This window comes from Pundamilia nyererei, unplaced genomic scaffold (genome assembly GCF_000239375.1).
Source record: "Pundamilia nyererei isolate P.nyererei 1_Seehausen unplaced genomic scaffold, PunNye1.0 scaffold00012, whole genome shotgun sequence".
NCBI lineage: Eukaryota > Metazoa > Chordata > Actinopteri > Cichliformes > Cichlidae > Pundamilia > Pundamilia nyererei.
In genome coordinates this window covers 2,492,857-2,510,603 of record NW_005187413.1, presented here as the reverse complement: position 1 = coordinate 2,510,603, position 17,747 = coordinate 2,492,857, and the positions used below count along the sequence as shown (strand labels likewise).

Here is a 17,747-nt window from a genome sequence, read left to right as displayed (position 1 = left end):
CTGATTGTCATGCTAAAACACTTGAGCGCTTCACTTTAGCTCCAAGCGTGTTTTCATTTCATCTGATCTTCAGAATTCACATGATCTTCTGACCTCTGACCCACACGTCATTGCTTACATAATATGTGTTAAAACTAGATTAAATGAAAATCAGAGAAATGGAAGAAACTCACAAGACGACCCTCAGACAAAAGAATCACATTCTGTTAATAATGCAGTTTGACATTTTGGGTAGTACGGGGTGATTTGGTTTAATCTGCAGATAAATGTCAGCAAATACAAACCTACATAATGTTAGCGTAGCATACAGTAAGTGTTGGAGACACAAGGAAAGAGCTGACCTGACTGTGTCCAAACACAGGGGAGGACATCTTTAAGAAATCAGACTCACTCTAATTTTTTAAAAACTGAACCTGTGAATCAACTCAGAATCACTGAACACAGGAACTGCAGTTACGGCACAAACAGTTAATAAATTAAAGCTGCTGCTGCACTTTTCCCTCATGCACAATTTTAAACTAACTAACTAACATCTTGGACCTTACAGAAGGAGGAAGGAGGACTTTTTACATTTATTAGATGAAACACGGAATAATCTCCACCAAGGTTGAAGTTGTTGTCCACTCCATCCATGTATCAAGCCCCTAGATCCAAATACAGGTTTTCTTATTTAAATTTAATCTGTATTTGTGACAATATTTTTCCCTATCGCACAAATATAACAAATTTTTTTTTTCAAACTCCTCAATCAACACGAGCAAACTCCATAAAATAGTTAAACCGCATGTAGTTGTTAGCTGCAGGGGTTGCAATAACACTGCAGACAACACACACACACTTTCTGAGGGATCTGAAAGCGTTTCCTCGCTCATGGTCACAGACAAAGAGGGGAGGGAGGGATCGGCCACGGTTCAGGAACTTGACTTTTACAGAGAAAAGAACAAAAGAAGACGAGGAGGCGCAGGGTGGTGGTGGAAAAGGTGGAGGAGGAGGACAGAGGAGATGATGTGGGCGAGGGTAAGGAGGGCTTGCAGATTTTCATATCAAATATGACAGAAAATAAACTATTTTATGATCAAATTGATCTTAGTGAAAGATTTTAGGTTTACCCTCAGAGGAACGAGTCACACCTGTGGAGGATTTTAAGTGTCAAATACAAAACGATCTCCATAAAATGCCTGCATGAAAGCTCTCTTCTAGTCTGTAACACTTCAAATTTGATATTATAATGTGATTTTATTTGGATTAACTAATAAATACCTTGAAATTCAAGTTAGGTAGAGCAAACATAATCAGAACTAGATTAGATTATTTTTTGTTATATATTCTAGAGGCTGATGTTAAACATGGCCAGAGAGTCCAGTAATGAGGTCTGCAAATTTAAATGGTCTTAACACTTTGGACTGTTTTTTGCCATCTCAGTCTCACAGCTCAGCTCATTAAGTTCAAAGCTCATGTTTACAAGGGGAAGCCAATCAGAAAGCAGCTGACTTTGAGGGGTGAAGAGATGAAGCAGCTTCTTTTATACATGGACCTGCTACGACCCAATGTAAGATAAACAAGGATTATAATTGAACAGCAACACATGGAGTCTACCTCAACCCCCCCCCCTTTCAGACAACATCTGATGACCTCTCTTGTACCCATAGTGACAAGTTTTGACACCTAAGTATGTATCAATAAAAGTGGTTTCATGACCATTAGAATAGTTTACAGATCATCTTCTTGCAAACTTCTGATGAACACCCAATTATTTTGTTCTGTAAGCAGGCCTGAAATATGACGGACACCAGCAGAGCTTCGATGCTTCCTTACTCCTAGTATGCTTTTAATGGGTAACGATTTAAGAGAGTACACCTGATGCAGACAATGCAATGTGCAAACCAGAGGAAATGTACCATGTGTGCTACAATTTTTGCTACATTTAGTCAGCCACTTTGTGCAGATTTACGATGTTTAAGAGAAACTCACTGTCGGCTCTGAAGGTAACGGCCAGCCTGCGGCCTCCATCTGCACCTGAAGGTACCTGAGGGAGAAAACAGAGATATATGAGACATATGAAAGTAACCACTCCTGATGACAGGCGTGAAAAAGCTTAAACTTTTAGCAGAAGATTATGCAAACCAGTCACCTAGCATGGCTGTTTCACTTCTTTTTAACAAAATGACAATAACGGTGAACAGACATTAAGTCTACTTGCTTTCTAGCCATGCAGACGTAAAAGCCATGACTTGGTCTTAAGATGGTGTTAGCAGTGGAAATTTTAGCAATAATTACATTTTTGTAAGATAAAAGCTGGCGCCTGAGAAAGGTCACCAAATCTCCATTTAATAGACGGGACTGGGCTATCCTTGCAACCTCACCCATGAGGTCTATTTAATACAAAGAACAGCAGATACAGTAACACATGATGAGCAGCAAGATAAGACGAGACATCAGCTCCCTTGTGAGCTACAATTACCCAGAAGCCCATTCTCCATGTTCCCACACAAAGATGAGGACTTTCTTTACGCATGTTTCAGCCTCGACTGTTTCAGCAGTTTTACGGCTTTGACCCTTTTTTATGTTCACACACACACACACACACACACACACACACACACACACACACACCCCCTCAGGCTTATTACAGAGGTGTCAGACTGGTCTCACACACCTGAAACCAATCAAAGAGACACCCAGCTGAGTGTGTGCGAGTGTTACTGACGGTGTGCTGTTTATTAGCAGCCACTGTACCTCACAAATACAACCCATCCATACAAAAAGACACACACACTTTTAATGACATACTTGTGAAGTCCCTCATTGTCCAGATCGCAAAACACCTAAAGGCAACACAACAATGATAAAAATAAATAAATAAAATAGTCCGCACAGACACACACAACGTTTCATCTAATCATGTTTGCATTAATCATACGCTGTGCTTTAAGTTGGCCTCTGCTGTATGAACTTTGACCTTTAGAAGTTTATATGCTGCGGTGTGTGCACGTGTCCCGCTGGCAGCATGAACTAAAAGGCTAATTAAAAATCAAGGGGGACGTTTTTTCCACCAACAGCACAGGGGGAGGAAAAAAAAAAAAAAAAAAAAAAGGACTTCCTGGTTTCTTGCACTGACCCACAAAAACCTGGTTTTGCATGGAACTACATTTTTGCTAAAAACGTACGAGGTAAAACATAATAACAAGTAAATAACTTTACATCACAGGTCAAGTACTCATTGCGAACACACATTTAAATTCCTCAAATTAGATCGTTCACTCTGGTATGAATCAGTTAGAAGTTACAAGTTTGTCAAGTTTTAACAGCAGTGTCACCACAGCCTCTGTGACTGACAGGTTGAGTTTTCCGTGTCACACCGTAGCAGTAAGCACTGTTTACGGTGTTTGTTTACAATGCACGGTGTTTGTTGCTGAATTCACTTGTCAACAGTTATTATTTTGCTGTGCTGCAGTGGACAAACTGACAAGCATCAGTGGTTTTATTATGATTAAATAAAATAACTCATGAGAATCACACGTTGTCTAAGAAAAGGGAAAAATAGTTTTTTTAATCAAATAAACAAACTTAATATTCTAAAATGCAAAAAAATAAATGTGCCGTGACGCCGCTGCTGGCACTTCTTAAAGTCACCAATGTTTACTTAACTTGACTATTCAAGATATCAGACTTCAGTCATTCTAATTTTTTATATTTTTTTCTAAGTAATAGTCTATTTAATAGTGATGTCTTAATACATAAATTATAATTAAGACGGTACTTTTGATCCGCTCCTACCCTGTTATGGGTTTTGCATTACAACATTTCCTGTATCTCTTCAAACACTCCAGCATCTTACAGGACAGAAACACTTGACTTGGCTCTGATCTTCACTGTCTGACAGTCCATTATGAATTTATTTGTTTCCAATCCAAAGCAAATGTTATTTTGGTAAGCAAATTTAAGGTTGATCATTTAACATGGTATAAACATTGTGTCTTCATTAATTAACAAATAAGTAAAAGCCATCCAATTGGGGGTCAGGCCCAGACTGACTATATTGGCCATCGTGCAAGGGCAGAAAATCTGCAGTGGCACTAAGAGAAAAGTGAGGCCCATGCGACAAGCTTAGCTACAGGAAGAGCAACGAAGGGCCAAAGCAGGCATCCAACCTACACCTCGACTGCGTACCATTCAAAGCTGAACAGCTAGCAGACCTCTGTCGATCTGAAGGGAAAAAGCATCGACTGGTTCACCTACAGAAAAAAATGTTGTGACATTTACTGAGATCCTGTCAACTAAAGGCTCCTTTTTTTTTAGTCTTTTTGGGTCAAGGTGAACAAAACAGCAAGAGACAAAAGGCACACCGGAAAGGAAAGGGGTGCACCTAATTTATAAAACAAGAATTGGAAATTCACTGGTATTTGTGTAGCACTTTTCTAGTCTTACTGAAGACTCAACTTACTTGAGACTACAAGGTAGATTTAACCATACATTCATTAAGTGCTTTACCCACCCAGCCCTGATTCTAAGGGGCTAAATCTCAGCGTTTAGTAAAAGGTGTCTTGTTCATTTCACACTCCAACTAATGGCAACTCTAAGCTACCCTAAAGTTACCCAGCTGTGTAAAAACACCTGGAGTTTTTACTAACTTGCATATTTAGATAATTCAGAATTAACGAACTATTTCTACCCCTCTTCACCACCAGTTAAACCGCCCACCGCTGTGAGTCAAACTTTAATACTTTACAGCAGACACACACACACAAAAAGCTTTCTTTTTTCCTGTTGCCAGGTGTTTCTCACTAGTAATAATCATTATGCTTCTCCCCTGCAAATATCCACACACACAAAAATACGCACACCCCCTGAGGCCCGAGCAGACATGAATCCACATCAGTAAACAACTGAAAATACAAGTAGTTCATTATCACTCACAATAAATGACCGGATGAGCAGCTGTTTGACATCCTGTCCGCAGACGCATAAACAAACCAGTCCAAAAAAAAAATTCACTTTTTCAGACAAGAAGAACAAAACTCTTTAAACAACAAAAACTTTTGAAGAAACATTGAATTTCCCTTGGGAATCCCCAAACATCACTCACTCACACACACACACACACTCACACAAAATCAGTTCCTGTGGTAATCAGACAGCTAATTGCAGGCTCAGTTAGTTGAAACAGTAATTAATCAGCGCACACAAGGGAGGAAAGGATCTAAGGACTCAGGAGAGGAATGGGGGAGTAAAGGATGATGGGAGAAGTAATGACCGAGCCTGCAGGGAAGGAAAAAGGGAAGGAAGGAAGGAGGAAAGAAGAGAAGGAGGGATCTGATTAAACAGGAACTTCTTCAATTACAGCTTTTAAGGTTCACTTAGCAGACTTCTCCTCTGCTTCGTTTTGTTTGGGCCAGCCAGACCAGTTCCAGATGTGGGGACAAACTCCCAGCTGACCTCTAATCAACATACTCCTCCTGGGCTGAAGCATAAACAAAAGTTCTGTTCAGGGGAGGAAGATTAGAGGAAGATTAGAGCTGCACGATGAGCTGAAGTGCCTGCAGAGCAGAGCGTCTGTCAGGCACCATCACTTATGATGCTGCTCACTTGTTTCTCAGATATTTTCAGATTTAAATCACAGATTTCAAAACGCAGTTCCATTTAAGCTCATGTGCAGCTACTTGGGTTTAGACAACATTTTTTCCACTTCTTCCAGAATTCATAAATGTCCATCAAGCTGCAGTTCAGGCAGCTCAGGTCCTAATGTTCAGACTTCTCTCCAGTTTTGTCCATATGCTTTACTAGGGTGTAACATGCTCAACAAAAGGGGGGCTAAAACCTGGTTAGCAATCAGTCTTCATAGAGTCATTTATGTTATCTTATCTTTATCTGCTTGCTAACTCTGCCGTCATTGGGTATTTCCGTATTAAAATGGTCCTTGAATTCCCAAAAGCAAACAAACACTGGCCAAAAGCAATCACCACAGAGTTAAAAACAGTCCAAACTCTTTCAGTGTTGCTGTTCTTCCAGGTGCTACAATAAAGTTTAACATCCTTCCATCAATGAAAAAAGAAGACGTAAAGCTTTCAGCTGAATTGCAGGCAGGAAGTCTCCATAAAAAGCTGACTTACCATGTACTAAGTGAAGTATTTCTAAAAATCATACAGCACAACTGTAACTTTGAACTTCACATGTAATGATGGGCTAACTAATGGTTAGGCTAATATACACATTAGATATGCTACACATGGACAGTGCTAATAAAAAGCTGAGGAGGCCGAGATTGATCACCGAATAGTTTTTCCAGGCTCGTGGTAATTAAAAATAAATAAATACAAATAAAACATGAGACTAAGCTCTTCAGCACATTGTTAAAGCTGTATTTATCTTCAACACTTGGTTTCACTTCACTGAAAATAAAATAAAATAAAGTTCTTTGTCTATTATAACTTCTAAGTCAATGCTAAGGGAGCAGCAAAACCACAAACATAAACAGCAGTAGCTTACAGGAAATGTGAAAAGCCTCTACATGTCTTTGACACTGCCCTCAGGTAACTACAACATGCAGATGTGGATCTCCAAAGCTCTGAGCAGCACCCGGAGACTACCAGCCCACTGCCAGGCCTGGATGTTAATATGCCACAGTAATCACAGCTGCTTGTGTGATGGTCCAGTAGGCTGTACCTTAAACCAGCCATCCTACATTCATGCCCAACTGAAAGAACCTGAGGGATGAAGATGGAGCTGGTTCCCCTGTTTTATTTCTTTCAAAACTGCTAGGCACAATCAATCAACATTCAGAGAGCTCCAGCTGTTATTTCAGTTCATTCAGTCTAATCAATAAATATTTGTTTAGATTGATCCCAAGGAATGATTGGGACTGCTATGATAAAAATGAAGTGTGCTTACATGTGGTCGGGGACATCTGATTGCTTTTCTTTAAGTGAAAAGTTGAGTTCGATTACTCCTATCATGTTAATCATGTCAATATTATTAAGTTATAATTGATATATTTTTACTCATCTCCCCTCCTGAGTCCGTCTCTGAGTATTTGCTTCTAGAGAACTTGTTTTCTGCACGCAGATGCGATAAGATAAGACACAATACGACCACTTTTTAGCAATTCTGCAAACTTCCAGGGACTACCCCACCAAAGAAAATGCTCCTTTATGGCAACTACTTCAAAAAAGCCACCTGAACCTTTTTATCTTCATTGAAACTTCACTGAGGATTTCATTGCACACAAAGAACAGCGAGACCGTGTGAAGCTGATGAGGTCCTTGTTCATGCAAAAGCCTCGAGGCTAAAAACTCAGCCCTCTTAATGTCTTCCTGCCTTTTACAGACAAACACACACCTCCAAACACTTCCATATGGCACAACAAGGCCGCTGATAACAAAGCGCCTGAGTCGGAGTTGGATTCAGTCTGTGCTGGTCTTGTAGGATCTTGTTCACTGTGTGTCAAATACCGTTTTGGAGCAGATGCAGACTGTCAGTTCTGACGAATCGCTGCATCATCATCGTGATCATCATCACAGGGGAAAAAGGCTGTTTGAGGCGGACGGAGACCTTTAATCAACACTGATAATGTACTTTCCTTCTATCCTTCCCTGTAAACTGGTATTTTACACAAGAGAAAATTATGCACTTTATAATTATTATGATCACCTGGTGAACTTTGTTTTTTAAAATCATGTCAGGACACATGAACTGTGTGGCAAAAGATTAAATCTTTCTGATGTAATGGAGTCATGTTTGATTTTATTCTTCTATCAGAAGAAAAGTTAAAGGATTTATTTTTAGGGCTTTGGGAGTTTCAGCATGGACTGAGAAATAGTTTAACTTCATCCTCATAAATCATGGGAGAGTGATACTGATGAAAGAACCAGATACTGTTGAGACACGGAACAGATATTCAACATGCAATGCATAAAACACACCAATCCAACACACTATGAGTGTTTTTTTTAATAACTCAAACTGATTCTTGCATAGTACAGTTACATTTCAATCCCCACTAAAGCATATTTAATACAAGGCAGCCAGTAAAAACACGGTTAAAACTGTTATGTTGAGATCTGTTCATAGATTCTGTTCAGTCAGCGTGAGTAGGATGGATGAAAGTGTTCCACCTTAAAAGTGCAGCTAGATTGTTGCCTCCACATGGCACTGAATCGAATCATTTCACGCATTTAGTGTATAAGTTAACCAGTAAAGATGAAAAGGCAGCAAAATATTCTGCTACTTATTAAATATACAAGATAGTAAAAGCCTAAGACTGAGGAAAGACGGCTATAGCTCAGGGGTAGAGTTGCTCATCTACTAATCAGAAGGTTGGTGGTTTGATCCCCAACTTCTCTTGTCTGTATGTCAAACTATCTTTGGACAAGACAGTTAACCCAAGTTGCTCCCCAATGCTTACCCAATAGAACACTTAATTACAAATGCAGTCAGTCGTTCCTGTGTCCTAAAGATGGGGTTGTTGCCACATTAATTTACACCTTTTAGCTGATTTTCTCATTCTATTATAGTTTTTCTTTTAGTAAAATTTACTAACAGCAGACCTGCTGCTTTTTCAAGTTAATAGGCTCGCAGTTTGATAGGAAACCCTGTGGGATCATAGATTAAGTGAGGAAGTGTGCATCCATCCGGAGAAAGAACATAGAGAGGGCGCATCGAAAGTGAGGAGCATGCACTTGTTGATAAAGATGGTCAGACATGCTAGATGAAAATTGGAGACACAAAGTATTTCACAAACAGGCTGACTTTGGTGAATCATCTTTAGAAATTACCTAAACCGTGCATCATCAACGACTCTGGAACTGCCAATCAGTGAGCGCAGTCCGGTCAAAATGTTTTATTAATGGCTAAACATGGAGAGCAGGAACGCACGCATCTGTTGTCACATGACAAACTGCTGAACAGGAACATGAAATCATGTATGATCTCGGTTCAGCACCAAATCCAGAAAGAAAAAGCTGGAAACAAAAGTGAGGTCCAACAATACAAACTCTGTGTGAGTGTGAGCTCGGGAGCAGCCAACCAGAGATTTCCCACCGCAAGAACAAAACCTGCGGCTTCCTCCTCCTGCATGACTGCTCCTCAATGTCCCCCAACCCCTCCCACCCCTCTTCATCAGGACTCCTCCTCCTAACCCAGGAGGAGCTCCTTCACTCCTGCTGTGACGGTTTGTCCTTTAAGAGACTCTGAGCAGGCCAAATCCTGACTTCCTTTGAAAATACACGACCTAGACAACACTATACATGTGTAGTGAGTGACGGTCCAAATCTATAGAACGAGGTCATGTGACGCTCATTTGTTACCTGAGAAAACTCCATTTTAATTTCATTTAGGATTTTAACATCCAACATCTTCCTTTCACTACAAAGTTCTTCTTTGTTTGAAGGACATAAAAATACACAATTAAATTCTCCACCACCGTCAGGGGGCCATCTCTTTGCAACAAAACTGACTCTGAAGGAAGAGCTGTGGCCCATTTTTACACATGATGAGCTCCTGACAATGTCACAGGAATCAGGTCGGGACATTGTCTGATGTTTCCCTTTCACACGTGTAGCCACACAGCAGGAGAAAGTGCACGCCCGACACGTTCTCACTTCTCAAAGTACACTACTTCCCAAGTAGAGACTCCATTAGCTTGCAGTGATTTGACCAATTACCTGCTCCATTCTCACAGGATTAGTCAAACCACGACAGACTTTAGACGATGGAAGTTGGAAGATCCACCGAAGATCATTTATATTTCTGTTAAGGTGTCTAAAAAAATTAAGATTTGCAGTACATGTGTTGAAATGGTTATTTAAAAACAAAAAAAACAAAACATCTTCACCCAGAAGAATAGCAGATACTTAGAATCCTAAATGGACTAGTTGTTATATAGCACTTTTCTTCTGTACTGGAGCACTCACCATCCACACATGCACTTTTTTCTCTACCTAAGTGCTTTCACATTCTGAAAAACGCAACATAGATCAACTGGAGGTACCAGGGAGACTTTGGCATGCAGACCGGAGCTTAACATCATTCACTCATGAAGACATGAAGAGATGGAATCACACTGAGGCAGCGTGAATCCACAGAAGAACTGTGGCAAGTTTTCCAAAGGTTTAAGAACAAAATATTAACTCAATAAATCAAAACTGTTCGTTGCATAAGTTTTTAAAGCATCCTCGCTTTCCTTTTATTACCTCGTACTTCTGCTCAGGGCTGTTTAGGACATTTCCAGCGCATACGTAAGTAAAGTTCAAGTTGTAAAACTCAGTTTTTCCTCAGAAAGCCTCAGAGGACAGCGATGAAAAATATTTCCCTGAGCTGTTTTATGATAGAGGTGGAGCTCCAGCACTCACGCTTCACCTTCTGCCTGTTTCAGCCGCCAGAAATCAGAAAACACACGTTTCCCATCCGACGCCTACCCAGCCACGATGTCCTCTGAGGCTCCCTGATGCCAAAACCACACCGACGCCCTAGATATGTGACATGGTTTCACAGGGGAAACCTTATTTGAAAAATGATGGCAGGGTAGAGACGGGAGGATGAAGAATCCAGAGAGGGATACAGAGAGGAGGAAGCCGAATGAGTTCCTTCCTCCGCTGAGACAGATGTGATGGCTTCAGCAGATGTGTTTCACTACAAAAAGAGATTTTACGTTGACTTAAATCATCTATCATTCTAGCTTTCTCTGCAGTAACCGGGTTTCTGGATGATGTAGGGAAAAAAGGAGGTTTCCTCCATGAGTTTCAGGATTAATATCAAACCTCCTTTTAACACATTTGCAATTTAAAAACAAACAAACAAACAAACCCTACTATTTATCCATGTAGACAAACACAATTGTTTTCACACATAAAAGCTTGTTTAATTGTTTTGATGAATACTACACCAGCTTTGTAAAAACTGCAATAGTCTTGCAAGGCTCCAGAGGGAGCTGAAGAAATCTGAGCAAGCAATTTAAAGACCGTTAAAATAAATGTAGAGGCTTGGAGCTTACAGGCTACATTAGCTAATTAAATTAAATAAACTTCATAGCATCATTAGAGGCACTGCAGCCAACATCTGGATTACAAAGGTTTCATTGAGTTTGACCAACATGTAGCTCTTCAAAGCAGGAATGTTGAGTAGGTTTATCAAAAAAATCTGATATTAATCGATACTAATAAACAGATGAGATACTTATTTGCAGGAGTATTAATGCACAACATCACACACAATTGCTACAGACAGGCAGGCACACAGCCCCTCCCCTCACTAGCAGCTGAAGCAGTTGATCTTGACGCCACAGAACAAATGTCATGAGCAATTTCGGGAGGTCCGTAAAGTATTAAAGACACATCGTAAATGCAACCGTTAGTCTGACAGCCACATTAGCCATCTGTTAAGTTAGCAGCTAGCAGCTAATAATAAAATGATAAGGAGCCTTAAAGTCGTGCCCATCTGTAATGTTTAATGTCTGTAAAGTCTACCAGCAAAAAAGGACAGCAGCATCCTGCTTAAAAAAAAACAAAACAAAAAACCCCCCAACTATTTAAGCAGCAACTGATACCACTGAAAATGGTATTGAGTATTTTCCAGGATATCTGTACCGAGTGATTTATAATCACCTCTGTCAATCCGTGATATTTATTATTGAGCGATTTTTATATATATTGTTCATATTTCCTAAATTTCTTAAATCTCTAACATATTGTATTGTTAAATAGTCTGTTTCTGTTACTGGTATTTATAATGGTGCAACTGTAACCCACATAATTTCCTTCGGGATTAATAAAGTATGCTGACTCTTATTCTGAGTCTGTTAACCCTTACAAAAAAAAAAAAGTATAATCTGCAAATGTTTCAGGACCAGAGACTGGGTATAAAAGATTTAGGTAGCTATAGTGACATCACCCATTGGCTTAAGACTGTGTTTTGACGCCTCAAAGTTTGGGTTTTTCTGGTGCTTTTCTGCTTTCAGAAGTTACCAGATTTGATCAAAAAGCTTCAGTCCTAATGCATCAGCTAGCACTAGCAAATTGGGTTAGCTAGCTAAAATACTAAGATTTTACTCACAAAAACTGAATCTCAGACTTATTGCATGCTCTGTACCATTAAGTAAGCCAGAATATTAGTCTGATGAAAATACTCTACAAGGCACCAACAGCTTGAACACAGGGTAGATATACAGCTCAGTGACACTAGGTGAGGTCTGGCATTCACAGCCTGTACCTGGACACATGACAGTCAAAGCAGCCACGTCCCTAACAAAGGAATGATTCCCAGTCTCTTCTTCATATAGCTTAGTAACTTAGCACAACACAAAGGTATCAATATTCTACTGGAAGTGGAAAATGTTGGACAAGCGCATCCTTACATCATCCATGTCACTGGACTGTGGGAAGAAGATGGAGTGTTTGAAACCAAGAGGTTATTAAAATGACACTTAATATCTATCCTGAATCAGGAGCCTTTTCCTGCATGATGCTGACACGTAAAACTAACACACACACACACACACACACACACGCACACACACGCACACACACGCACACACACGCACACACGCGCAGCTCTAATAACCTCACACCTGTAGAATAGCAGGCCCTCACACCCCCATCCAGCAGCCTTTGAAGTGTGTGTGAAAGGAGAGGAAGCAGAAGAAGAGAGGGGGAGGTGGCAGACTGTGTGTGTGTGTGTGTGTGTCTGGGGGGGGGGGGGGTATATTGCAGGAAGGAATGTTTCAGCAGAGTAAACAGTGTGAAGCTTCCTGTAGAAAACACTTCAAAGCCAAAGAGGAAACCAGGATAACACACACACACACAAGGAGAGTGAGCGTATCAAAGGCATGTAGGACTCATCTATCAACATAGGAAAATTAAAACCTGCAGAGTGGACACACATGCAACCAGAGAAACTTTTATTTCACTTAAAAAAAACATGGAAACAAAAAACAGTTTCTTAACACTTCATAATAGAGTTATTATTTTATGGAAGATAAACTGACAAGTATATTCTAACTTCAATTTCTCCATTGTGAGAGGTTGCTTATCTTTTTTGTCATATATGACAGTAACCAGAGTATATGATCAGTGTAAATAATAGTCAACACTAAAAAACCTGAAGACGTCACATTTGGCACTCTTGGCAACTTTAATGAGCCACATTTAAAATAAATGACTGAATAATTGAGATGGGTTTACAGATTAACTGGCAATGATTGAAACTCATCAGTTAATCTCAGCTTAGTCTGTACTCCCTGACCTGTTGGTGTGATTCAGAGAAAGAAAATAAAAATCAATATTTGAAAGAAATAACTATTGACAACTCTCCCCTGCCTTTATCAATTTTTCTATATTTAGTTGTTTAATTATTTAATTGTGCAGCCTAAGCACATGATACAATTTTACTTGGCCAAAAACAACAAACGTTCAATGTTGAATTATCAACTGCAGGAGCTTAAGTCTAATGGCCAAAAAAAATCTACCTTTTTCAGTAATAAAGAAAACCCAACACAAACATGAGGTCCTTGGGACCTTTGAAATAAACTAACATTTATGATGTTTAAATTCATTACAGAGAGGAGGAGAAAACAAGCCTGAGGATAGAAACTATAGAAATTCCCACAAATGAAAAATCTCTGAGACTTGTTCTTTTCACATTGCAGTGAAATTCATGCACACTGGCCTTTACGGAATCTAGAGACTTATTCTGAACTGGCACAGACCAAACACTGGTTCATTCATGGCCAAAAGCAAGGCTGCCGTGAAGTACAAAAGCAGGACAAGCGTTTGGAGGCGGTGGGTCAGCTCACATATTCCTGTTTTCCACATCAATTGCTTTTAAAAGATTACACAAAAGGCAGGAAATCAGCTTTACGACCTACGATAATTTACAGGGCCTGCAAATATCGCCTCGACTTTGGCTGTTGGGGTTAGAGTTTTAACCAAGTGATGTGCACTTTGTAGCATTACATAAATGCCGAACAGGACAAGGGAACACCAAACACTGATGACTAATAATTAAGGATATTAAGACTTGCCACAAAGCGACAAAACTTATATCGACAATATGTTTAAAGCGTTTTGGTTAAAAGCAGAAAAATATGCGTTCAACTCGGCAAACACAACACATAAATATCATCAATAAGTTTTTTTTTGTTTTGTTTATAAACTTTTAAACACCCCCTTGCTATCTCTTTGAATTACGCTTCCAACCAGACTGGAGATTAGGTAAAGGATAATAGTGTCAAGCAACTAAAATCATTTTTATTTTATTATATGCCGAATTAAACATGATATCAGACTCATTCAGACATTTGTCTGAAGTTGCTTATGAGGGGCTGCAAATTTCCAATAAAAGGAGAAAAAGATCAATTAATTCTTGTTCCAACGGAGTTTGGCTCGCAGCCTTACGCAAAAGACCTGCAGCTAGAACCCCGCAGACAGACAGGTAAAGGTAACGCACCCTGAGATTAAAAACACAGCAAATTAAATAAAAAGCGAGCATAACTCTAACTTCACACGTGAATGTGTTAAACTGGCGGCTTATTCATCAAGAACCTGACTGCATATACTACAGAAGTGACATAAAAACACGACCGTCTCCGAAAACGGAACTTTTTGGACACTTGAAACGTCGCAGCGACAGCTTTAACGAAAAGTCGCTGAACACCAGGGATAATGTTCAATTCTGTGCTTTACCTTAAACCCGCATCGATCCTGATTCGCTCTTCTGGTGCCCGATGTCGTAGATCCACATGGGAAATATAAAAGCAGGTATAAACCGCAGAGAGAGATGAAGAAACTCCGAGGGGCCGCCATTCCTCCCTCAAGTCTGAACAACTCTGAGAGCGAGGAGGAGAGGACGGAGGAGGTGAGCGCGCGTGCATGCGTGTACTGCGCACGCATATCTTTGTGGGGGACCTACAGGGACAGTTTGGCCAGTACTCACCTTCTTGAAGTGATATTCAAAGGGATTCCCCCCCTCCTGTGTTTTTAGGTTCCACCCTTGGATTAGGAAGAAAAGGCTGGGAAATGTTGTTGCAGTACTGATCTGTGTTTGTGTGATTAGTACTTTGGGGATTGAGGACATCTTAGCCAGTGCTCATTTTGAGACATACATTCACAGGCTGGCAAGACTGCAAACTTGGTTTTAGGATTCAGATTTAAGTTAAAAGACTGGAAAATAAACAGGTATTCATAACTTACAACTAGTCTTATGTGGTTGTGAGCTTTGTACTTTTGGGGGTTAAGCTCTTTGGCCAGTTTTCACTTTCAGGCCAATTTTTAGATGGTTGTTGAGGGGTTCAGATTACAATCAGATTTAGATCGGGTAAAAGGTTGGGAAATCCATTAATAATTAAAAAGACAAATTTGCATTGTGTGAATTATAATTTGTGGGGTGAGGACATCTTGCCTGGTGCTCAAGATGTCCCACCATGTGAATTGTATTTCTGCGTCAGATCTAGGTCATAGCTTACACCAGTTTAACTCTGCGTCATAACCTTCTATGTAACCTGGCATGCATGCCCTGAGGAATGTAACTACACGTTGGAGCGATGCATGACTTGAATAGGGTGGAAGGTTGTGGTATTTGCTTACTTTTTCTTGGTTCTTTCAGAAATTCACATGTGTGTCTGGAGTGGCTATCAATCAAAAAACAAAGTAAACGCAATCAAAAAATGACAACCCATCCATGAGATGGGATTGGGATGAGATGATACCAGCCATATCACAGATGAGTTTTCAGACCACACCTATACGCAAAGTTCAGTTTGATCTCACCTGCATCGTTTTTGACTGTATGACCACAGAAAAACACCTGCAAAAGCACTCAAAGCAACCTTTGTGGTAGTTCTTGCTTCAGTTGGTGTCTGCATGAAGTCATTTTGGCATCCTGACACTCACACACACAGACACAAAGACTCAAACAATGCCCTCTGCAGGTAAGAACATTATCTGTTTACACACTGGATAAAGATATGATTTATAGGAGGAGACTCTCATATAAATCCCACCTGCACACTACATATACTTCCTTTAACAGCTGTTTGCTTCATTTAACAGCTGGTTGAACCACACCCATCTTCAAAACGAGCCTTTATTTGCACACCTGTTAAGCTTCGTGACTGAATCTTGCATAGTTGTGGCATATAAACCCCTGTCAAAAACCTCAGAGCCACCAGTGTGGTTGTTCCTGCTTTAGTAAGGGGTCTCCAGAACCACACTTGCCATGATGCACACATAATGAAAGCAACTTCCCCCTTCATCAGATTTTACATCCTCAATTCTTTTCCCTTTTCTTTTCTGCTTGTGCCTTAGTCCCTCCCACCAAATATGCAGTTCTCATTTACCTCATTTGTCCATCTTTGTGTTCTGTGTCCACCATGTTTCTGCCTGCAACCCAGACATCAATCTTGTTACAACATATTGAAGGATATCTCGAATTCTGAAATGCATGTCGAAGACAGACTCAGGTATATCTGAGGATGCACAGCTGTATCCTTTGTGGAAGTGTAATTGACTTCAGTGTACAAAGGAGGTGTGGCATGCAGCTGGAAAATACAACCCAAGGAGGGTGGAGGACTCTACAAACAATTATTCCTATGTATTCATAAGCTGCTTCACTCATTGCAAATGATAAACTGTGCAATCCAAAACGGTTTATGTATGTGACAGAAAAAGGTGCATCATCTTGTCACTTTATGCTAGTTGTAAATTTCATTCAAAGTTGCCTTGTATGAAAAAGAAATGTCATGGTTTAAAGTTAGTTTTACACCGGAGATTATAAAATACGACAGTAGTTGAGCTTTAACAGAACAATGCAGTCTGAAACTGTACCAACTCATATTTAACTGATATTGCAAACAGATCTTGAGATCAATGCCACCATGTGGCTGGGGCCTTTCTGTGTGAGCTTTCCCCCCTAACATGGAGAGAACATGCTTAACTCTAACCTGTGTTTGAGTGGGTTCTGCCCGGGTACTCCAGCTTCCTCCTACAGTCCAAAGACATTCTGACATTGACAAAGACATGGTTAACTGGTACTTCTAAATTGCCGATAGATGTGAATGGTTGTCTGGCTGAGATTATAAAATACAGCTGCAGTTGAGCTCTAACAGAACAATGCTCTGTGTTAGCCCTGCGTCAGACTGGTGACCTTGTCTCTCATCGTGTGGTAGTTGGGATAGGCTCCAGTGACCCTGATAAAGATAAGTGTAAGAAGATGTATTAAAGCAAAGATGTGTCATTAAATGCCTACTGTCTCAGCTCCTCTCTGCGTGTGTCTTGTCTCCTCTGCCTCAATCTCTGGTGAATGTGTGGAATGGAGGTAAAAAGAGGATTCAAGGATGTACAAACAGAAATAATACAGGGGGAAGGCGAGATCTTTGGTTTGGAGCGAATTAAAAGCAGTGTGAATTAAATATGAAGAGTGGCACTAATCATATTTAACTGACACTGCTTTCTGTCCATTTTATTAGTTCAGTGATGTGTGATTATTATGACAGTGTGACAACTTAAATATGTACACGTCTTTCTTCAAAACTGTGTGTGCCACACCTCTTTCATACAGTCTGGGTAAATAAAATAAGTGAACCTTAAAGATTCTGTAAAGTATAAGATAAGATAAGATAACTCTTTATTGTCATTGCACAGTCATACATAGTACAGTAGTACAATTAAACTGGAAAACTGTCCTTCGTCGGCACTACATGTAACACAACACGACACGATACGACACATCACAACACAACACAACACAAACAACACAACACA

At 40.0% G+C, this 17,747-nt stretch overlaps 1 protein-coding gene across 2 annotated transcripts in view; it reads right to left on the bottom strand.

The window, feature by feature from the left end:
• Nucleotides 1–14,838, bottom strand: part of il17rd (interleukin 17 receptor D) — a 33,325-nt gene extending 18,487 nt beyond the window's left edge. For both annotated transcript variants that reach the window (XM_005724422.1, XM_005724423.1), the window contains exons 1-2: nucleotides 14,673–14,838; nucleotides 1,972–2,026 (exon numbers count right to left, since the gene is read on the bottom strand). In XM_005724422.1, the coding sequence (XP_005724479.1) occupies nucleotides 1,972–2,026; nucleotides 14,673–14,792 (175 nt within the window). In that variant the 5' untranslated portion in view covers nucleotides 14,793–14,838. The remainder of the gene's footprint in view (nucleotides 1–1,971; nucleotides 2,027–14,672) is intronic.
• Between the last annotated feature and the right edge of the window lie 2,909 nt (nucleotides 14,839–17,747).